Below are 23,696 nucleotides of genomic sequence, written 5' to 3'. Positions count from 1 at the left end.
AACAGGATCCTCACATAAGTCCCCGGTCTGTCTAGGTGTTGCAGAACATAATGCAGTCCAATGTTTACTGCATCGTCCACAGACCTGTTTGCTCTGTAGGCAAACTGAAGAGGATCCAGCAAGGGCCCAGTGATGTCCTTCAGGTGGGCCAGCACCAGTTTTTCAAATGACTTCATGACTACAGACGTTAGAGCCACAGGCCTGTAGTCATTTAGTCCTGTAATTTTGGGTTTCTTAGGGATGGGGATGATGCTGGAGCGTTTGAGGCATGAAGGGACTTCGCACAGCTCCAGCGATCTGTTGAAGATCTGTGTGAAGATGGGGGCCAGCTGGTCAGCACAGGATTTTAGACAGGCTGGTGTAACACAATCTGGACCTGGTGCTTTTTTCCTTTTCTGATTCCGGAAGACCTGGCGCACCGCATCCTCGCTGACATAGTATAAAATGTGAATACCAATTTATGGACATTTTATACACACATATTGCATAAATTAAAATATTAATAATATCATGGTTGAGAATCATCTTTGTACAAAGTTTGGTTAAAAAATAGCGTTAAACCTAAATACTGATTGGTGAATGAAAAAATACAACATTGTTTTTGCCTATACAAGGGTTTTTTTGTTTGTTTTGTTAATTTTTTTCAAGTCTATTTATTTGTTTATCCTTTACTTTTTTATTGTTATTTTTTTCACAGCTAGTTCTGGTGTCCTCTGCAAATGACATACAATAAAATATGGATAAAATATATATTTTCAAAAATGTTTCCTCTCCATTTGTTTCTTATGCTCAAACCAATGTAAATGACATAATTTAAGAAAAAATCACGAACCTTTTTTTTTGTTGTTGTTGTTCTCAGGAGGATATATTATTGAATGCTTTTAGAAGAAGACCGAAACTAAACAAGAGGCGAATATTACTGTCCCGGGTCTCAACGGAAGAGGGCACCTTCCTCCCAGATTTGAGCAGTTCTCGAGGACGCGCCCTGAGAATCCACGTGCACTCGCAGAATGGAATGCCAGTTCGCGCGCTTGCTGTTGCGAAGGGCGATAGCGTCGCGAACGAGCGCGCATGCAAGCAGATGGATCAGATGAGACGTGCGTCACGAATCCATTCTGCAGAGATGCTGAAGGAGCCGCGACAATAAAGCGACGTTTAGAAAAGAGAAACAAGGATATCACCCGCCGTCCTCATGGATGAACATTACGCATATATAACGTTAAACCATTTGACGTCTTCGACATGATTTTCAAGCGCATTCTGTGAGAATTATAAACCACACCCGGCTCTGTGAGGAACGGGATAGAGGTGAGTAACATGGAAACGGACACACGGCTCTGTGACATACCGTCAGTGATATTAATGCAGTTATATGACTGTTTCCAAGGTCATAGCCACGTACCGGAATGAACCAGATGTAATATGTGTGTGAATGTGTTGTCTGTGTTTATTGTAGCAACGCAACACATCGAGCTGCGCGGATCTCATTTCAACAGCGGCCCGCTGCAGTCATTAAACCTGACCAGAACACGACAGACACCGGTCTGATGGGTTTATTAAGAAGTTAAAGTCGTCGGAATAGAAAGCAGCATTTGTCGAAAGTAACTGCTGTAATTATCGGGACACGCAAACGCTCATTAAAGACACGCAAACGCTCAGTGTCACGTTACACAGGGTTTTGTTTTGTTTTTCTTTAGCACCTCTGCACACCTCTAGTAACGTTACATTAGTTTCACAGATCAGTCTTTTAGTATTTAGACGTGTGAACATGTTAAAATGACAGATGTCAATCACTAAGCTCTTTAAAGGAAGGAAAGGTCAATGATATCATGTCTTTACATTTACATTTGCCTGACATTTTTTTTATCCAAAGAAACTAAGTTACAGTCTAACACAGTCCTCCAGTTTGATTGTCTCAAGAGTGCACTAATGTGTCACTAGGATGTGACACTGTTGTGTTTGATGTCTCTGCTTGTATTATTTGAGTTCCAGCACATATAAATGAGTGTGTGTGATGGAAAACCAGGAGTGGAATCCTAACAAGGTGATTACATGTGTTTACAATGCGGGAATGGAAATCCACTCACATGTGTTGTTCCAGACTGTGTTGACATGCAAAGCTTGAAGCTCGTGCTTCTTTTTGGAACTATTTTCACTGAAAGAGAGAAAATATACAAACCAAAGGTGCGGTAGTATTTACTTTTGTTCTGCAAAAATTTCACAGGAAAAATCCAATAATTTTCTGGAACATTGTGGGAACATTCCCAGAACATTCTATTTACATTAAGCAAACTTTCCTGGCTAGCCAACAGGGTCCTAGTTCCTAGGTTCCTAAAAGGTTCCCAGAAAGTTCTCTGAAGGCTCCCAGAACGTTCACCTAACCTCTTTACTCTGATATTCCCATCCAGCATTCCTGTGTCCCATCATGTAGTACACGACATCATGTACCTTCTCCAGACAAAGAGGGAACTGCTCCATCTTTCAAGAATAATCTTTGTGTGAATCCGGCATTAAACTGATTGAGATTGAGGAAGCTGTCCTCGGCAAAATGTGCTGCACATAGTTTTACATGTGGATTATAATATTCTGAAACTGAGTTAAACATAAATTGTAACCATTGATCTCTAAGTACAGTGTCCCTGGGAAGCCGAAAACAAAGGTGATTGGACTCCAAGATGAAAATAACAGTGAACAGTGAAGAAAGATAGAAACAAACCATGGAGTTTATGATACGCTTAACCTTGGCTTAATTTCAGCTATAAAATTGGGTTCATATGATCATTATAATGTGATTTGACTGCTTTAATGTCTACACTTTATTAAAAGCTTAGTTCAGACATGAAATTCTGCAAAATATAATTTGTTTATGAATAAAAAAAACATTTAATTAGAATAATCTAATTCAGAAAACTCTGCAAAGTTTTAATTAGTTTACATGGTTATGACATCTAAAAATAATCTGCAGAGAACGTTCTGGTGTCATTCTTTCTAGGTTATAAAACCTTAAAATAACCTGAAGGGAACGTTCTGGGAATGTTCTCTCTTAATTATATTAAAAAAGAACCTATGCTGCCGATTTTTAGGGCCGATATCTTGAAGTTTTCTCCTTCATTTTCATGCTAAAATGTCACACTAATAATAAGTGGATGCACAACATTTCTAAACTTATCATCATTTATTGAGCACTGACTTGAACCATCTCTAGAATCGTAATTTTGTGCACTGCACGGTATTAAAATAAAAGATGTATCCAAAGTTAACCAAACAAATCAATAAACTGACCAAGTATTAAATATATAAAATGGGTAAAATATGATAAGTCAATCATTTACATAAAAAGTTTCAGAGCATTTATCAAGTAGAATTTTTAAAGTTTGTTGGAACATAAATGTAAACTTAAATATACATTTAAATAAATACAATTTTAGAAATAAAAATCAATTAAACTGAAACATATAAAAAATAAATATATAAAAAATAAATAACAGTAGTGCTGCAAACACACTAGCAACTAGCAACATTTGTGTTTGGTATAAATGACACAGAACATCTAAAGTTCATTCTAATTTCAAACTTACATCGCAGTCTGTTCATTTACACTGTTCAAGGTTACACTGGTCAGTTTAAATAGACCGTAGTATACCCGTCCACTCTGCTGTTATGCCAAGGACGTTTTTGCTCATGTGAAGAGGATGATCTTTTCCGTCTAGTTTACATTAAATAAATAACAAATATTTTAGTTTAACATTCAGATACATTGCGAATATGGAAACATTTGGATATGTGCAGAACGAGACCTGAGCAATAACCTCCAAAAACATCTAGTAAAAACCTGCGCTCGCTCGTCCTCGTATGCACGCACTCATGCACTGTCACGATCTAATGCTCTGTAAATGCCAGGTTTTCTAAAACAAATAGGGCTAAAGGAACGCAAAAATTCAAAATTGAACATTTTTCAAAACAGGATCAAACAAAAAAGTATTGGTCATATTACTGGCATAAAATGTTTGATGTGAAAAAAAGCGGTTCACTGACAGCGCAGCACAGCCACAAACACCACAGTTATGTTTGGGATAATATTATTTTTAATACTAGTGTTATTTGAAAACATTGCAATTATGTTTTCATAATCACATCTATTAATTTAACAGTCCTGCTACTAGAATTTTATTGAGACTAAAACCCCTTTAATTCGGGTGAGAAAGCTTTTTTTCCAAGTGGCTTTTGCACATAATAATAATACCGCTGCAGATGCATTTTGCAGCATTAAGGTTATTAATTGATCGTTAATTTAAACGACGATCGATCTTGGAAATTATCGAATATTGACATCCCTAAATGCAAATGAGTTGGATGGAAACCTGGTTATTGTCTGTATCAAAACCATGCTTCCAAACAAATGTCATTCACGGTTGTGCGCAGCTCCAGGACAGCGGTGCTGTCTTTGAGCAGGGCGGAGTAACGGAGCCCTAGTGTTTGTGAGAGCTGCCAACTTCTCCATTTACAGAGTGAGATTCTCTGACTACCTTTATCTCCCAGGACTGTTGTTGAATATTCCAAAAGTTTTGGCTTGGGGTCCATCACATGTGGCAGGAGCACTTTCCACCGCACCAATAACACTGGGCTGCCCGCCGACGTGCCTGACTTTAAATCAGCGCTACTAAACACGGATATCGGCCGATGCCGATATATGAAAAAATGACAAATATCGGTCCACCTCTAGTCAGCGGGTGTTGCAGTGCTTCAGTCCAAAAGACCTGAAATAAAAAGTGTCCTTCCATAAAAAAAGGATGCAACTTCACGAGTCTCGTGAAAACCAACATTTGTTTACAAGATCAAAAGAAGCAAAGTTTCCTTACTTTAGCAAAGCCTCTCCTCTTGGCAAATCCTCAAACATTCTTATTTACAAATCCTCGTTTTGTCCATCTAATTTGTAACCGTTGTTTTGTTTTGATCTCTCCGCTGTATTTCACTGCAATGATACAGCTTGAAAGATCAAAGACAATTTTTTTATATAACTCCGACTAGATTAGTTTGAAAGTAGAAAGTCATATACACCTAGGATACCTCTGGGGTGAGTAAAACACAGCCTAATTTTCTTTTTTGGGTGCACTAACCCTTTAAAGGCCACCCTTAAAAGATATAAGGTAGCAAGTAGCAAAAGTTGAAAAGTTCGTTAATAGTACAACGTTGCTCCCCCTTTTGGAACTTTTTATTGCCACGAAATGAAGAACGAACTTCGTATGATGTGTATCAGGGCCTTAAAGGTGCTGTAGGGAACTTTTGTAAAAAAATATTTTTAAATATTTGTTAAACCTGTCATTATGTCCTGACAGTAGAATATGAGACAGATAATCTGTGAAAAAATCAAGCTCCTCTGGCTCCTCCCAGTGGTCCTATTGCCATTTGCAGAAAGTCATGCGCTCCCGGTAAAAAACAACCAATCAGAGCTGCGGTCCGTAACTTTGTTTGTGTTAAAAATGTAGAAAAATGTATATAATAAGCGAGTACACCATGAATCCATTTTCAAACCGTGTTTTTAGCTTGTCCTGAATCACTAGGGTGCACCTATAATAAGTGTTTATATTCAGACTATTTTAGATTGCTTCGGGGATACCGCGGTGGAGTAACCCAGTACCTTTGTGATTCTTCATAGACATAAACAGAGAGAAGTAGCTCCGGCTACAATGTTCTTCCGCAAGACGCAAGCAGTTCTGTTTATTAACCGCCTAGAGCATCAAAAGTTACCTAGCGCAGCTTTAAAGGGACAATAAGTAACTTTTTAGGTATTTTATTATCTAAAATCAATATTTTTATTCATAAACATGCCCTCAATGGTGTACAAATACCTATGCCAATGTTTAAACTAATCCTTGTAAATGAAGAATTTATTATCTTTATATACATGGGACGGGTAGGTTGACGGAGGCTTCCATGTAGTTCCGCCATCTTGCAAAACTATAATAGCAGAGAGGGACAAAAAGTACTAAGCCAACGCGTTTCCACAGCGCGTTTTCGGTCAGAGCCAGAAACACAGGTGCAGAGCAGTGAGAGGCGCTTGAAACTGCACTGGCAAGTTTAAAAGTCTGGATTGCATTCTTATTATGGACCATACATATGCCGCGCCACAGGAGAAGAAAACATCGTCGCCAAAACAGTGTTACAGTCTATATTATAATATTTTTTTTTATATCTAACAATGCATATAATTCAGAAGATATAACGAATAAATTAGACATATCTACTGATTACAATATTTCATGTTTTCCACAGTCAGTAATTCATACTGTAACATTCGTTTGTTAGTTGTCATGTTGCAGTTTGTTTGAAATAGCACACCTGTTCACCTGAAGGAAAACTCGACGAAGTGCTATTAGAAGACATCCTGTCAAAGATTTTGGTACATATCGCCTACCGTAGATGCAACGCGCATTTGAAAAAGCGAGGCGCTGGAGAGCAAAATTAGTTTGAATGCAAAATACAATTTCACCACTAGATGTGAGTAATTCCTACTCAGTGTCCCTTTAAGTCATGATCACAAAAAACCAAGAAAGAAAAATATTAATAATCCATGGCCTCTTAGGACTTCCCTGTCATGTGAGTGCGAAAAAGTAATTCTCTTGTTTTAGTTAAATCTTGGCTGCTTTGTATCAATTCATTCCCTTTTTAATTTAAACAAATGTTGAATTCTTCGCCATGATATCAGATTTTTCCACCACATGGAGACGAGGGCTGTAACATCGATATCCATTTATACAACGACCAATTGATGGTATTATGTGTCCATGCAGTGTTTTAAAAATCAGTATATATTTTTAAGATGCACCTTTATTTTGACACTCTCAAGTCATCCATATATGCGTGCAATGTCCTAAAGTAAAACCCCTCGAAGAAAATTTGTTTGAAATCTACATCAAATATTTGATTAGATTTTTTTTTTTTCTTCAATACTTAAAATGTTAACAGATATTTTCCTTTTATTTGCTGTATTTTTTAAATTCCAGGCACAAGGACATCCAACTTAATCAAATATTAAATTTTTGCTCCACAGTTTTGCTTCCTGACTGTGAAACCACTGATTGTGCATTGTAAATGCTGTCACAGTACAACAAGCAATACTCAAACAATCTTCTTTTCTTCTCTGGGTGCAGAGGGCACCACACGGCTCCAATGCCAGTCCCAGACCCCTGTCGCTGGCGTTAGGGGACAAGCTTGGAGCAGACCACAGACAGGATGAGCGCAGGGCAGGAGCAGACAGACATCCTGTCAGCAGGCATTGTGGTGAAGGACCGATGGAAAGTAGTAAGTCTGCAGGTTTTATCTAATGCTCATCAGTGTAGTGCTTGGCTTGTTAAATAGCCAGACAGTCTCGTTATTGATTTAGACAGTTCTTAAAGAGATAGTGGCTCACAAAAATGAAAATCTGGAAGTTGAAAAAAAGTATTTCAATCTGCTCTCTTGAAATTATGTGATACTATGTTTTCCTATCATGAGACCGTTTTCAGTAGCTGTTCAGATGGTGGCGGTTGTGACTCACTCCTGACTGTGATCTCGTGGTGCAGTGTGTGTTCCTCTGTGACCGGCTCCTAAAGGGCACTGATCAGTAACACGTGGCTTCCTCTGACGAAACATGTTGTATAAGCCCACTGCTGACCCGGTATAACCCCCAGTGAAAACCTTGTCACTGTGCAGGGAGATCTGAGGGGAGAACGAAGTGACACAAGAGGGCAGAAGAAATTGTTGAACAAAGGGACATGTGATGCCAAGAGAAATAAATAGCTAAATATTGAAAATTTTATCCGACTGCTGTGCAGAATATGCTGTGATGCTATTGCAGAGGACATTATTTTAACAATTCAGCATTTTCTTGGTTTGCATTAAATCTAGTATAAGTGCTGTACAAAATAAAAATGATTTTCTTTTTTGCCCTTACTTAATGTATTTTACACCAAAACAGCCAAATGTAGCATTTTAGTCTGTGACTGAGGTGCATTTTTTGATATGTTTGGGATTTGGATCAGGATGAGGAACAGTGGATTAAGAATTCAATTACATTTTGAAATGATTAAATTACTAGTAATTATTGTGATTAATAATCTATGATCTTCAAATTGAAACCGTATATGGTGATATCACTCTGGTCTTTGCGTTTGACCTCAGGTGAAGAAGATTGGCGGTGGTGGCTTTGGCGAGATCTACGAGGCTCTGGACCCGATAAACCGCATCTGTGTGGCTCTGAAAGCAGAGTCCGCTCAGCAACCCAAACAGGTTCTGAAGATGGAGGTGGCGGTGCTGAAGAAACTGCAAGGCACGTTGTTAAGCAGAGGACATAAATGTGACTTAGAAATACACAAATGGCATACTTAAATTAATTCCTACATTTTCTATTTTTGAAACTTTCAAATACAATACCATACACTTTCATATTTTTAATATAAAAAAGACTGGTTTCACAAAATTATTCTAATATTAAGCAGTAGCACAGCGTTTTCAATATTAATAAGAAGAATAAATAAGTTTCATAAGGTACCAAATCAGCATATTATAAGGATCATGTGACACTGGAAACTGGAGTGAGCTGCTGAAAATTAAACTTTGTCATCACAGGATTAAATTACATTTAAAAATATAATAAAATAGAAAACAATTTTAAATTGTAATAATGCTTCACAAATATTACTCTTTATACGATCAAATAAATATGCTACAGAATTAAATGCAAAAAAAAAAAAAATTGGACTGACCCCAAACTTTTGAACGGTAGTGTATCTTGTCACTTCTTTGTTTTTTGTTAAATTCTTTTGTTTTCATGTTTGTATATAGTATACATTTCTATGTTCAAGTTTAACACAATTCTCCTTAATTGAAATTCGCAATGTTTTGCACCAAATAAATGCAGCCCTGATTTATGCGATTCAAAGAGGAAATCTTAATAGTTTCAATTTGAGAAAACAATGAATTGTAAAGCAGCTCTTCTCATTGTAAGGATCAGGAGCCAAACTTGAAATCAAACCATGTCTTCTTTTCCTCTGGGCAAAGAATCAAATCAATCTAATCAAATAGCAGAGCCCAGCAGTGAATCCATCGTTATCATCTTTCCCTCCCTTTACAGTCCTCTGTCATTATATCCTCAACCTCTCTCTCTGCTTATGAAAAAAAAAATCAATGTACTTGTATCATGTTGGCTGTAATATGGCTGTATGATAGGATAGAGTGGTTTGATCTCTCCCTGAGGGAACGGCTTGTAACTGGAGATCTCTCTATCTACTTGTTGCCCCTCACCCCATTAGAAGAGGCGTAAATAAAACAGAGCGATGCACACATAATAAATGCAAATCTTCTGGACACTAGCTAAAAAGTACAGTAGCCTGGTGTTTTTCATACATAGCTATGTCATTACTCGCATAATTCTGTATGAGAATACTGTGTAAATAATGAAAATGAGCATCACACTCAGAATAATCAAAATTATAGAGGACTGGAGACTATGGAAGAGCTATATGAGGAAGAGAGGGTCTTGCGGGGGTCTGTAGGGTGTGTCAGGCAGAAGGCAGGAGTAGATCAGAGTAGAATATGGCTGAAGCCGGTCTGATCTGCTCCTGCGGACAGAGAGTGTCCCAAGAGAGCTGACTAAATCCAAACACCCCCTCCTCTGGACGGATCTCCGTTAGGAGGAGTAGTGGAGCACACGGACAGAAAAAGACACAGAATACTTAAAAACTGTCTTGTGAAGTGGTCATAATCATAACTTTTATAGCTTTTTGAAGTCCATTTGTTTTGTCTCCATTTCATGTCCACCTTCTCTTTGATCTTTAGATTACATTTTTTTAAGGCTATTTCTGCTATTATACATTTAAGAGTTCATATGCAAACGACATGTGAAATGAGATACAATGATATAAATCTAATAAAAGTGTTGTCTCTCGGTTGCAGGAAAGGATCACGTCTGTCGGTTTGTTGGATGTGGCCGCAACGATCGCTTTAACTATGTTGTCATGGAGCTTCAGGTGAGGTCTGATTGACAGGTTATGTGCTGAATATTACAGTTCATTAGTGGTGATGATTTTACATGCCTAATATGTAAATTTAATATGAGAGTGCAGTTATGTACACTGAAAGCTATAAAGACAGTAATAATGGTAACAACTGTGACCTATTAAAAGAAAGTTATCTGTAAATCTATCATTTACCTACAATTAACTTAATTATACAAATAAGGTGTAGATTTGTGGTTTTGTTTGTTGCAATTTATATATGAATATGATGACTAGGATTTACAGTCTGTGTGCATTTATTTATTACTTTATGTTAGACCTGTTTTTCAATTAAATATTTGCAGCCAAAACGAGTAACCTTTTGATTTGCCTTTTCGGCTTTTGCAGGGCCGTAATTTAGCGGATCTGAGGAGGAGCATGAACCGTGGCACTTTCACAGTCAGCACCACACTCAGACTGGGTCTGCAGATACTGGAGGCCATTGAGAGCATCCACTCAGTGGGCTTTTTACACCGTGACATCAAACCGGTAAGAAGTTTAAACTCTTTTAACTGCCCCCAACAACAGTTAACAATACAGATTGTAGTGATTAGAAAATATATACAATATAGTATGTCTGTGTTGTAAATAAATAGCATTATACTTAAGTAGTACACTTAGTATAACAATAGGATGCTTACTTTTTACTCAAAATATTGCAACCTTATTTAAACGAGTGTCTTGTTCACACTCTTTTCAGTCCAACTTTGCCATGGGCCGATTTCCTAGCACATGTCGAACTTGCTACATGTTAGATTTTGGTTTGGCGCGCCAATTTACAAACTCCTCCCAAGAAGTCAGACCGGTCAGTATCAATAGTCATTTCAGTTTGTGAGTTTATTTGTCACTGGGTTTTATACAGTTTTGTACTGTAACATTCTCTTCTCTCTTAGCCCCGTCCTGTTGCAGGGTTTAGGGGTACAGTACGATACGCCTCAGTCAACGCCCACAAGAACAAGGTAACAATCCCCCCGTTCGCTCTCTTGTTCCTGTTTGGTTTCAGCTTCTTATACTGTGGTCATTTCTGGTCTGATCAGATTTGTTTTGGTTTTTCTCTCACAGGAAATGGGAAGACATGATGATCTGTGGTCTTTGTTCTACATGCTGGTGGAGTTCTTGGTTGGGCAGCTCCCCTGGAGGAAAATAAAAGACAAGGTGCCGCTCAGGCACGAGGAAGAAGTGCCATGAAAAGCATTTTCCTGTTTGTTGGGAAGTGATGATGATATTTCTGTGTTTGTGCATTAGGACCAAGTGGGGAAATTAAAAGAGAAGTACGATCATCGGCTCATGTTGAAACACCTGCCGACAGAATTCAGTGTCTTTCTGGACCACACCAGCAATTTGGACTACTTTACCAAACCTGACTACCAGGTAAACATTTGATACTTTAATAGATCAGTTTAATAGAGCATATCTAGCAGTTATTGGTCAATCTTACTTGAAAATGATCTCTCCACTCTAGCTACTGAGGACCGTTTTTGAGAATAGCATGAGAACCTATAACGTAGTGGAAAATGACCCGTATGATTGGGAAAGGATGAGCTCAGATAGCCCACTGACAATTTCCGCCACTGCAAACACGCCACAGCACCATACGCGCCTCACACCAGCTCAGATGGGGTAAGTCCTGTGGCTGCTTTACTTCCATTTGGTTGAACTCTCTTAAACATTTGCATTTTCTCAGTAGTTGTGTCATCATGAAGAGGTGCTTCTGTTTTCTTCCAGCGTGGTGAATGCCTCACAGCTGCCTGGAGATCTTCTGAAGGAGAACACGGACGAAGTTCTGCAAGATGAGCATCTCAGTGATGGGGACAATGCTCGGCCCGAGCACCTGCCTGGATCTCCAAGCTTTCCCTTTAGGAACCAGGAGACTGATGTCTGGGAGGGCCTGGACCGCAACCGGAACCAAATCTGTCCCGCTGTCTGGAAGGTACCAGAATGTGTACCATGAACCGAAATCAATCCTAGACATCTTTGTCTGTTCTTTGATGTTTCATATTCTGTTGTCCTTCCCTTCTAGATGGGAACAGAGGATGAACATAGCAACCAAGGCAATCAGAGCCCCCATGCAGGGCCTAGCATTGGTTCTCCAGTGCGAGTCCGGTTAGACATGGTGCCATCAGATAGAGACACTCCTCTTTTGCGTAAACTGCGCAACATCCATAGCTTTGAACTGGAGAAGAGACTAACTTTGGAGCCCAAACCCAACACTGAGCATTTTGTAGAAGCCTGGTAAGTCTCTCTACAATCAAAATTGCGTTTTCTTTTTTCAAATATTGAGCAATAAGCTATTTGTGAGTATGTTCTGAAGACTTCTTTTGGGTTTCTGTGACCAGTTCTGGCAAGCAGCCACCTGGTACAGCACAGGGACGGGAAGCTGACGGTGTCACTGGCATGGCTATGATGAACGGATGTCACACAGAGCGTGTTTGGCACTGTGATGAGGGATTGCGCTCTGGCGGTGTCTCGCCCAAGCTTGCTTCACAGGGATCTCCTGAGCAGGGCGATGATGCAGCTAACAGTGGCTTTGTGGCTCTAAACCTGAGCTCAGGTCTACAAGATGTTGAGTTGCGTGATTGGGTGATGGTAGAGAAGGGCTCTGACCTGCAGGACTTCAAAGAGGCGGCAGGACGTAGCCCTGGTCCTGAGGCTAAACTCACGAGTAGCCCATCAGATGAGTGTGATGAGGAGCCAGAAGTTTTGCAGCCAATGGATGAATCTCCGGATAAAGAATCCACTCCTAGTCCTGTACAAGGAGACACCCACATACCTCACACGGTCCAGGGCCCACAAAGGATGGATCGGATGGAGCTCAGTGTATTCCCTGCTGCTGGTGGAACTCCTGTTACCCCCACCAGCCCTGGTGAGGCACTGGCTGAAGGAGCACTCACACAGGTAACTATGGCTCAGAAAACTGTTTTCATTACTTCTACAAATAGTCGACAATTTCAGATTTGGTCACATGATCTTTAGACCCATACTCAGAAAAGCTCAAAACAGCTACAAATATGTGCCAAACATAATGTGAGGCTTTATCTTGGCAATACTTTAGCTTATCAAGACACATTTTGGTAGGTATTATTGGTACCATGACCGTGACTCCTAGTTGTCAAACATTTAGTAATCCCTGTGGAAACCCTACCAAGTTTCTCACTAAATTTAGATGAGGTGAATATTAAACTGCTTTTCTCTTGCAAATGTGATCAAGAGCAAGCCAGACAGGAATTGAATAGGAGGCAACATTTTGCCAAGGATCTGGGCAACACTTAACCTACCAAATACAAAACAAAAAAAGACAATAATTTAGATAAACTAGCTTATTAAATGCATGTATGTAAGCTGCAAAAAAACATTACAGTAATTAGTGATTTCCACTTATACACCCCTCAGGAAAATATCCTTTCTGCTCTATTATTCTGGATGTCGTAAATAAGGCTAAATAAGTTTGTATGCTACACACGCTCATGTCAGCAGAATAAAGCTGCTCTCTGAGGTCTGCTCACCTGTAAGCCACAGTAATGAGCTTCAGACAGCTCACCCTCCCGTCTGGGATGTAAGTTTACAGTAGTCTGACCTCAGCTGATCCTGTTACCTTAGCTCTTGTATCCTCACAGCCCAGGTCAGGACACTGATTGTGGAAGAAGTGTTGTAAAACAACACAGCAGGCTTAATATATTAGGATGTTGCAGATTCAAGCACATTACTGCCTCTCTGAAAGATTAAGTGCCAAGGTCTCTAGAAGATGTCAGTGAATTTTCCAGAATTTGTATTCTGCCTGCCTGCATACTGTCACCATCTGCTTCCTCTTATTCCTTAATTGCCTCCTACCATCTTTCTGGACATTTAAATCTCTTTTTAGTTGATTTTTTTCCTTCTTCACGACCCATTCACTTCCCCTGACTCACCTAATCCACCACACTAAAAGCTCTTCACCTCCCTTCCACTGTTCCCCACTTTCCTTTTCTAGCTGCCCACCTCTCCTGCATCCCAACCTGAGGAGCTTGTGGCAAGGACGTGCAGCCCCCTGCTCCTGCGCTCCCCTAGCCCGCTCACCTTCCTGACCACCCTGTCGGACCCCCTCCACCAGCGCGCCCCGCCTGGGATACAGCGCAGCCAATCTGCAGACCACCCTTCCTCATCCACTTCCTCTTGCCATGCCTGGCTGCCACTACCTTCCCAGCCCCGTGCTGCCCATTCACCTGGACGCAGGAAACTTCCTGCCATTCCAGCGACTGCTGCAAACTCCAAGTTCCCCTCAGTCATACGAATCACCCGCGCTCAGCTTCAGCAGGTGAATAGGCTCTCCCATTCCGTGCTTCCCATACCTTCAGCCATCTCTACCCACCAAACATGTCTTCTCTCCAGTCTTACTGCTTCCTGTTTTTTGTATGTTTAAAGGATTTTATAACTTTTTTTAGACATTCTCTTTTCACTAACATTAAGATGTGGTGTGTGGTTTGTTAAAGATCAGTTTATATCTGCATGCAAGCATGTTTGGTTACCAATGCAAGCATTCATGAATCAAGACTGAACCTGAATTTGTGACCCCCAGGTGGCATTGAGGACATGAACATTTTTGTAGTGCATAGCTAATTTTTTTCTATTCTTCTCTCAGCTGACAGCTCAGCGCCCCTCTGTGCTGTCCTCCCAATCTGCATCTGACAGCGTTCCACTGGAGAGACGTGATATTGAAAATGGTAACAATGGGATGCATCCACCACACAACACAGCCGACATCAACTCCCCACAGGAGCATGCTGCTGCCTTCCAGTCCAGCTGCCCATCTAATGTTGAAGGGGATCCTTTGCTAAATGGGAATGGACCTCAGAAACCTTCAAGCCCAGTGCCAAGCCTAGTGCCGTCTCCACGCACACCTCCCTCTCCGCGTAGCCCAGTTCTGATGAACGGCTGTCTTACACCTCCTTTAGATGCACAGAGAGATGGAAACAAGCAACCTCCTAAACTAAATGACCCTAAGAGTGATCCTCCCATCCTTGAGCACTCCATGGAGCCCAACCAATACACTCTGGAGCAGGGAAAGGAAGATGCTCCTTCCAGAAACGGCCCATCTTCTCCAGCCTCTGCTCCCAAACAAGACCCCAGTCGTCGGCACAGCCGTATCCCAGTGTTAGAACCATCTAGCCTTCTGGATCCACCACCTGGATCTGCTAAAGAGAAGTTGCTGCAGAGGAAGGTTCACCACCTTCCACTTTCACCCTCTGCTTCCCCGTCGTTATCCTCTGACAGGCGTGTCATTGTGGCTGCTATGCAGAGGGACCAGATTTCTTCTGCCTCTTCTGAACACTCTCAAGATGAAGAGTCGCTTCTGGGTTCTCGTTCAGATCGTCATGGGGATGATGCTGCCTCACTGTCCTCATCCTCCAGCCCACTTTTACGGAAGAGCAAGATACCACGCCCAGTTACCCCCACAACGAACACGGAAACCATTACTGCACACTTAGTGCCCCGTCCACCACCAGGAAACCCTCCTAGCCGCTCCGCTGCAGATGGAAGGTAGTTATCCAACCTATAGCCAACATATTTTTATTGTATATGCATGATTCTGTCAGAATTTTTAACCCTAGACCATTGGTTCCCAACCCTGGTCCTGGAGCACGTTTTTTATATCTGATATTTACCTGATACACACATTTCAGGTCTTGGAGTCTTTACTAATGAGCTGATGAATTGATTCAGGTGCGTTTGATTAGGAAGACAACTAACGTGCTGTTTTGGGGGTTCTCCAAGGACCAGTATTGGGAACCAAATTCTTAATTACGTCAAAGAACTTTGGGCCAGCAATGTTTGTCTACTGCCTAGCAACCCTCCAGTGGTTTTGAGTGGTCGCTATGGTATTTTTGATAATTGTAGATGTTTATCAGGCCATCTGTTATTTCTTTATCAATTGCATGCTATAGCGTAGTTTGACTTCATTTGACTTCTCCCCCAGGCTCCGGCGGTACAGGATTTTTGCCGGCAGCAACAGTGGCTCAGATCTGCTGACATGTTTGGCCCAGCTAATGCACATCAGCTCGCCCCGTGGCTCCCCGCCCCCCAGCTGCTCCTCCCCCCAGCACTTAGGCGCGAGACATATGTTCGTGGGTCCCACCGCTGCTCAGCACCTCCACCAGCGCTGGTCTAGCGCCTCCCCCCGCAGCTCCTCCTCACTACAGCGCTCCATCAGCTCTTCCCCGTCCTGCCACGAGCACCGTGGGGGCTGTCTGGGCCGCAGCCATTCTCCTCCCAGTTTCTCAGGCTCACCTCCTCTGCGCCGCTCTCATCCTCACACACAGGAAGGATGCTGTGCGAGACAGGCCCGCTCCGTCACTGTACACACCCAACGGGGCACAGCTGGCATCCGTGAGGTCAGGTGCTCGAGCAAGCTGGGCAGATAGTCAACCACAGAGTTCAGACACTGACAGAAGAAGTGTATGAGTGAAATTGGGACCTTTGGGTTTCAAAGATCCCAATTTCTACAATAGCTAAAAAATATTTGATTCTTATTTCCTCGCATCTGCAGCTTTTGTGACTCCTTTGAATAGCCTTCCATCAGTTTTAAATGCTGTCTTTGAGGAACACCAGAGTCACCTTCAGAACATGGGAGGTTATACGTGATGGTGATTGGCTGGATCTTTAGTAGTTTATAGTTTGATTTCTTTCAAACATTCATGAACTACATGAAGTTTGCATCAAGATAGGCTGTACTACAGTATTTATTATGTTATTTATTTGGGCTTTGATGCATTGCAGCCCTCTTCGAGCAGTGGCAGGTACACTGATAGATCATGCCATCATTAACCCTTTCTGTGCTCGTGCTTTGGCTACGTTCAGCACTAAGACATGGCCTGAAACACTGTACGCAAGTCTGTGAACTGAAATGCTGTGGTTGCATGTCGTTGCATTTGAAATTCATTTACCCACCCTCAAGTTGTTTTCCGAAACTTTCTGTGGAACATACAAGAAAATGTCCGGAAATGTTTTTTGTCCACACATTAGAAATCAGTGGCAACCAAAACTGAAAAAAAAAGGTAACACTTTAGAATAAAGTTCCATTAGTTAATGTTAGTTAACTACTTTAGTTAATGAACTAAGCAAGAACAATCCTTCACCAGCATTTATTAATTTTAGCTAATGTAAATTTCGACATTTACTAATGCATTATTCAAATCAAAAGTTGTGCTTGTTAACATTAGTTAATGGGCTGTGAATTAGCATGAACTAACAACGAATAACTCACTATTCACTAATTCACTAACATTAACAGTAATAAATGTATTGTTTATTGATTGTTCGTGTTAATTAATGCATGAACTAACATTAACTAATGGAACCTTATTTTAAAGTGTATTCTATCAGTTTTGAAACTGCATAAAGGTGAGTAAAGGGTTTTTGGGTGAACTATGCTATGTTCAATGGGACAATGCGCTTGTACTTGCGTAGTCTGTTTCTGACATCACTGAGTTTGCAAGAAATGGTGATCACTGAAACGATCAACAACAAAAAAAAAAGGAAGTGTTTTTGCACTTTGATGTGCCTAAAGAAGTTTTGCTTTGGAATATACAGTATATACATGTAGGGCAGGCCTCAAGTTTACAGAATCTGGAGTCACTAACTATTTGTTAATTTTGTTTTCCTGTAGAGCCTCTGGTGTCCCACAGCAATGTACCATTTCCAGCAGAACAAAGTGTCATATAAGTCATACCTTTTTTTTTTTTACTGGTTATTTGTAGGCCCTCATTTAATCTATGCCTGTTATACTTAACAGAAAAGTTAAAATCTCTCAACTTAATGTTAAAACGAGAGTTTTTAAAGTGCCAATACTTGTACTGTCTCATATGTTATGTGAAGAGATCTGATACTGATACAGCGGCCAATATTCACGGATTAAACGTGTAGTTTGATTATGTCTTGTGCCATATGATATCCATTTGAACTAAAATGAATTAGTTTTACATACTAAACTTCAACACATGTGGGCTGCTATTTGTCATTTGTCACTCATATCAAAGTTTTACATGTTTCAGAGTTCATTCAAAAATAATAATACATATTTATAGAAAGCATGCATATAATTCCCTTCAGAGGCGGGAACAATAAGCCGTCTTCCTTCTCCGCCTGTAAAATGCTGTGATAAAGCGTCCACTTCCCAAGGCAAACTCTGCATGAGCTGCAGAAAAATAACAAAACGCTTCCATGTACAATAAACCCCGCTTACAAGTTTTCATAAACCTGGAGTTGGTAGTTTGATCATTACTGTCAGCTTGTAAATAGGGACTTCAAGTTTATTTTCCTGTCTGTCCTCTGGTTTGTGTCTTAAATATGTTCTCTTAACCTCACTACCCATGTTTTAACTTTATATCAGCACTTGCAGAGTGTACTTACTCAGTCCTCAGCTGGTTAATATGGATTTATGAGAATGAGGGTGATTTACCAGAGCATGTGGGATATCAGCATATGGCATCATACAATTATTTATTTTTTTCTCACCAAAAAAAAAAAAACTATATTAGGATCAGAAAAAAAGGCATTACTAGCAAGATTTATTATTATTGTGATAGCATCACTTTAGTCAATTGCAAACAGTTGCAATTACAGCTTTGCATTATGTAGTCAGTAATTTTGGTGTTAATGGGTCAGATTTTGCTCAATCATCTTAAAACACAGCTGTTTTCTATCATCACTTCAATAAATCCTTTGGCCAAAGGAGATTAACATGCAAATTTCACCATAAATTAACATTTTTTTTATGTTTGTCAGGTCGATGTTAAATTGCAAAGAAAACCGGACAGAATTTTCCAGGACACCGTGAAATGCTGTTTCATTTCAATATTGTTGCCAAAAACCTAGTTTTTCAGTGTAATTAGTGATTAGTGAAATGCAATGTAGTATACTGGTTTTATCCCATCAGAAGCAGACTGTTCAATTGCTTGATGGTTCTCAAGTTTCATGGGTTTTTATCTCCACGTTGAGCACAAGTAGTGTTTTAACAATGGACTGGAAGTTGATCTGTAGTATGATTTCTCTGTTTGCAATTCATCTCTAACCATGCCAAGGCTGAATGTCTCTTACTGCTCTATTATTAATTGTCACAAAATGACAAGCAATAATGTTACAGTATGAGTAAAGAAAATCATTTTTACATGCATAATTTTGAATTATTTTTTTTCTTACAATTGTGAAGTTAAATGTACAGTGTACAAAAGAATGTTATGGGGTGGGACATTGTACATTATTGTAATTATTTGTGTTAGTTTTTATTTGTATCATAAATGCCTTGTACAGTGTTATTTTGTATTTATTTATTTATTTATTTTCAGTTAGAATTATTTTGTATTTTACTTTTATAAACTTGCTATAAATACAAGTTTCATTCAGCATGCCAGCAGAGGTCCCTGAACATTAAATGTCTCTAAAATAGTTTTAAATTCTGAATTCTAAAGTGAGAACCTCGGGACTTTTATTTTGAGAACCTGACGTGAAGTTCTCCCACAGAGCGTTATGTTTTATTGATTCTAGCTTCACCGTTTGAAACCGTTACCATAGAAACCGGACCTGATTACATAAAAAAGAAAAAAAAAAAAGGAAGAAAGTGAGTGAGTGCTGAGAATGGCTGCCTCAAGCCACATCACATCAACATCTCAACCAAAAGACCTGAGACGTCAGGTTAGTGAGTAAATCAATTGAAATTATTAAATGTAAAAAAATAAATAATGAAATGAGATATAAAATTTATTATAAATTATATATATATATATATATATGCACACACAGGTGCTGGTCATATAATTAGAATATCATCAAAAAGTTGATTTATTTCACTAGTTGCATTTAAAAAGTGAAACTTGTATATTATATTCATTCATCACACACAGACTGATATTTCAAATGTTTATTTCTTTTAATTTTGATGATTATAACTGACAGCTAAGTTTGCCAACTAAAAAGTATGAACATGAAAAGTAAGAGCATGTACAGCACTCAATACTTAGTTGGGGCTCCTTTTGCCTGATTTACTACAGCAATGCGGCGTGACATGGTGTCGATCAGTCTGTGGCACTGCTCAGGTGTTATGAGAGCCCAGGTTGCTCTGATAGTGGCCTTCAGCTCTTCTGCATTGTTGGGTCTGACATATCACATCTTCCTCTTCACAATACCCTGTAGATTTTCTATGGGGTTAAGGTCAGGCGAGTTTGCTGGCCAATTTAGAACAGGAAGACCATGGTCCTTACACCAGGTGCTGGTAGCTCTAGCACTGTTTACAGGTGCCAAGTCCTGTTGGAAAATTAAATTTGCATATCCATAAAGTTGGTCAGCAGCAGGAAGCATGAAGTGCACTAAAACTTCCTGGTATACGGCTGTGTTGACCTTGGACCTCAGAAAACACAGTGGACCAACACCAGCAGATGACATGGCACCGCAAACCATCACTGACTGTGGAAACTTTACACTGGACCTCAAGCAACGTGGATTGTGTGCCTCTCATGTCATCCTCTATCCCTGATTTCCAAAGGAAATGCAAAATTTGCTTTCATCAGAGAACATAACTGTGGACCACTCATCAGCAGTCGAGTCCTTTTTGAAGCGAGACGCTTCTGACGCTGTCTGTTGTTCAAGAGTGGATTGACACCAGGACTGCGAAGCTGAAACCCATGTCTTGTATACGTCTGTGTGTAGTGGTTCTTGAAGCACTGATTCCAGCTGCAGTCCACTCTTTGTGAATCTCCCCCACATTTTTGATTTGGTTTTGTTTGACAATCCTCTCCAGGGTGCAGTTATCCCTATTGCTTGTACACTTTTTTTATACCACATATTTTCCTTCCCTTCGCCTCTCTATTAATGTGCTTGGACACAGAGCTCTGTGAACAGCCAGCCTCTTTTGCAATGACCTTTTGTGTCTTGCCCTCCTTGTGCAAGGTGTCAATTGTTGTCTTTTGGACAACTGTCAATTCAGCAGTCTTTCCCCATGATTGTGTAGCCTACAGAACTAGACTGAGAGACCATTTAAAGGCCTTTGCAGGTGTTTTGAGTTAATTAACTGATTAGAGTGTGGAACCAGGTGTCTTCAATATTAAACCTTTTCACAATATTCAAATATTCTGAGATACTGAATTTGGGATTTTCCTTAGTTGTCAGTTATAATCTATGCAGTCAGCTATTATATAAATCTCACAGTCAGCTATTAACTATTAACTAAAATATGTTTTTATTTATAACTAGCTGCTTAGTTGTAATAGTTTAAGCAGCTAGTAAGTTGCAAAAAAAATGTAACATAAAGAATTCCTTAAAATAAAAAATTGCTAAGAGAATCATGTTTCATTTGACACTTATTAAATATTAGGGTTACAAATTACATGGGCAAGATGCAACCAGATGCAGTTCTACAGTTTTTATAAAAATTGCTTCTGAGTGCATTTAGAAGTCTCTTATGCTTGCTAAGGCTGCATTTATTTGATCATACATACAGTAAAATCACAGCAGTGGGTTGTGATGGTCCTCAGATCACCGTGTCAGGTTGGACTTATCTGTGAACGTGAGGATCCATGGAGGCCAGTTACTATAGGAACGTGTGCGGGTCTACGTGCATGTGACCATTCGAGCTCTTTTCATGGTAATTATGCATTCAAGAGCAGGTTCCACTCTAATGCTTCATATATCATTAAAATCCTCCCGAGTCTGGTGTTATTAAGACTAAAACCAGACAGTTTTACATATTACATTGTACAACTAATGTGCCATAACAGATAAATCTGGATTTTCATAAGGCCTGATCTTTTCTTTCACTGACCCACAAGGAAATATTCAAACGTGGATGTTGAGTGGTACTTCGACAGCATTAGACTGGCTCAATGGGCAGAAATACTCTTCAGAAATACTCAAAGACTGATTTGGTGTCAGGAGATAAAGGTTTGCAGGATTGCATTTCAGTCATGTATTATAATGTATTTTCAAACTTATCAGAGGATAGGACATCATTTTGTTCAGTTAGTTCAATGAGACACAGCAATTAAATCATGCAACATTTAAGTTTCAGTGTGTACATTTTTGTGTTCATTTTCATCTGTTTTGTGCAGGTGTTTGTAAAGTGAAGTCTAAAATAAGTAATTAAACTCAGGGGAAGAGTTAGCATGTCAGCTGGATCCCTTTGAGCTGCCCCAGTGCTATATTTGTGTTTTATCCTCTGCAGATTTTTTCACACGTGGCCAAATGACTTCGAAATGTTTCCCAGTACATGTGAATGTGCCAAGCCATTTAAATACACATAACAGGATATATGCTGCTAATAAAAAAAAATGCTATTACGGTCTCAAAAATTTTTTAATGCTACCAATACAAATACTTTATGTAAGAACAATAAATGTATGATAAAGGAATATGTTTTTATTGTTATATGTTAATATGTTATATGTTTATTTAAGAAAAGTAATTTAATATGTGTATAAATACTGAAGTGACAGGAAAGATTAAATCAAGGAGGACAGATGAATACTATGAATTAATAATTTTATAAATAATGTAACATACACAAAGGTCCTGTAGAACTATATGTATATATTTATTATATTATATTTTAATCACAAATACAGTAAACACATCAATATTGTGAATATTATTACAATTTAATCCTATTTTAATCTGTAATTTATTTCACTATTTTAATACACATTTTAAATAGTACTGTATGTGTACATTTATGTATTTAATCAAGTACACAGTAAAACAGCAATAGTGTGAATATTATTACAATTTAGTTCTATTTTAATTATATTTAATTATATTCTATTTAATTTATTTTACCATTTTAATATATCTTTTTTAAGTTTGTTATTCCTGTGATGCAAATGTGAATTTTCTGCATTATTACTCCAGTCTTCACCCCAAACCCTAATCTGTGTGTGTGTGTGTGTGTTTGTGTGCGTGCGTGCGCGTGTGTGCGCGCGTGCTTGTGCGTGTAAACCTTTCTTAATTTGTTGTAACAGCATCTTTATCTGTATACTTCACAGTCATGTCTTTGTTGACAGTTATCCTAATTTTTCTATTTTTCCATAAACCGAAACCGAAATAGCTTCTTCCCAAACTGTTTTCGAGTGGTGTTATTCCTCGGGACTTTTATTATGTAGTCGTACGGTGTCTGGCAGCCATTCAGAAAAGACTTGCCTCTTCAGAAAACGTATTTACAAGTTAGCGGACTTCCTGGGCGTCAAACGTTATCTGTCAGTTGAAACTGTTGCATCTACAGCATCACACGCTCGCCTCAGGTACGTGTCTGTGTGTACATTATATTATAAAACAGGACAGTGCGTGTGGGTTTGACGGGTTGAATGCAGATGTGTTTCTCCTCTGCTGAGATTGCTGGTTTGATGGTGAATTTCACACTTTAGTTACTCGACGTGTCAGAACTGATTTGTATGATCTTCACTTGTCAGTTAACGACGACACCGCACACAATTGAGGCCAACAGCCTTATTTATATTTAATATTAGAAGAAAGTATGGTTTGTTTTATTTCTTCCTGCAGGTGTTTGTTTTTACCGAGGTTGATTGAAAGCCACTTCTCTGAGTCAGGTGAGAGTCTTCAGCTGCTGAACTGCATCTGTACTCAATCTCTGATCAGATCGTGATGGATTTGATGATGGTTTCTGTGTCTCTTGTGTTTGCGGCTGTA

At 39.4% G+C, this 23,696-nt stretch overlaps 2 protein-coding genes across 4 annotated transcripts in view; both read left to right on the top strand.

Annotated features, from left to right (window-relative positions):
• Nucleotides 1-1,042: 1,042 nt before the first annotated feature.
• LOC127933543 (tau-tubulin kinase 2) lies at nucleotides 1,043-19,318 on the top strand. Of its 2 annotated transcripts, XM_052530586.1 has the most exons (16): nucleotides 1,072-1,308; nucleotides 7,152-7,302; nucleotides 8,161-8,308; nucleotides 9,934-10,007; nucleotides 10,383-10,523; nucleotides 10,735-10,839; nucleotides 10,928-10,993; nucleotides 11,097-11,189; nucleotides 11,280-11,405; nucleotides 11,497-11,654; nucleotides 11,760-11,964; nucleotides 12,055-12,266; nucleotides 12,371-12,929; nucleotides 14,002-14,325; nucleotides 14,650-15,548; nucleotides 15,985-19,318. In XM_052530586.1, the coding sequence occupies exons 2-16, from the start codon at nucleotides 7,234-7,236 to the stop codon at nucleotides 16,427-16,429; spliced, it is 3,624 nt and encodes a 1,207-aa protein (XP_052386546.1). In that variant the 5' UTR covers nucleotides 1,072-1,308; nucleotides 7,152-7,233; the 3' UTR covers nucleotides 16,430-19,318. The 2 variants fall into 2 exon arrangements, with proteins under 2 accessions (XP_052386547.1, XP_052386546.1); XM_052530587.1 differs by lacking the exon at nucleotides 14,002-14,325 and having other exon boundaries at nucleotides 1,043-1,308.
• A 3,820-nt stretch (nucleotides 19,319-23,138) lies between these two features.
• LOC127933578 (protein TMED8) overlaps nucleotides 23,139-23,696 on the top strand; it is a 3,391-nt gene continuing 2,833 nt past the window's right edge. The window contains exons 1-2 of one of the 2 annotated variants that reach the window (XM_052530644.1): nucleotides 23,139-23,290; nucleotides 23,550-23,596. The gene's annotated coding sequence lies outside the window, so the exon portion shown is untranslated. The remainder of the gene's footprint in view (nucleotides 23,291-23,549; nucleotides 23,597-23,696) is intronic. The other variant, XM_052530645.1, reaches the window with a different exon arrangement.

The sequence above is a fragment of the Carassius gibelio genome, chromosome A17 (assembly GCF_023724105.1).
Source record: "Carassius gibelio isolate Cgi1373 ecotype wild population from Czech Republic chromosome A17, carGib1.2-hapl.c, whole genome shotgun sequence".
NCBI classification, from domain to species: Eukaryota; Metazoa; Chordata; class Actinopteri; order Cypriniformes; family Cyprinidae; genus Carassius; species Carassius gibelio.
The sequence above is the reverse complement of the archived record's forward strand: the minus strand, read 5'-3'. Positions and strand labels throughout refer to the sequence as shown.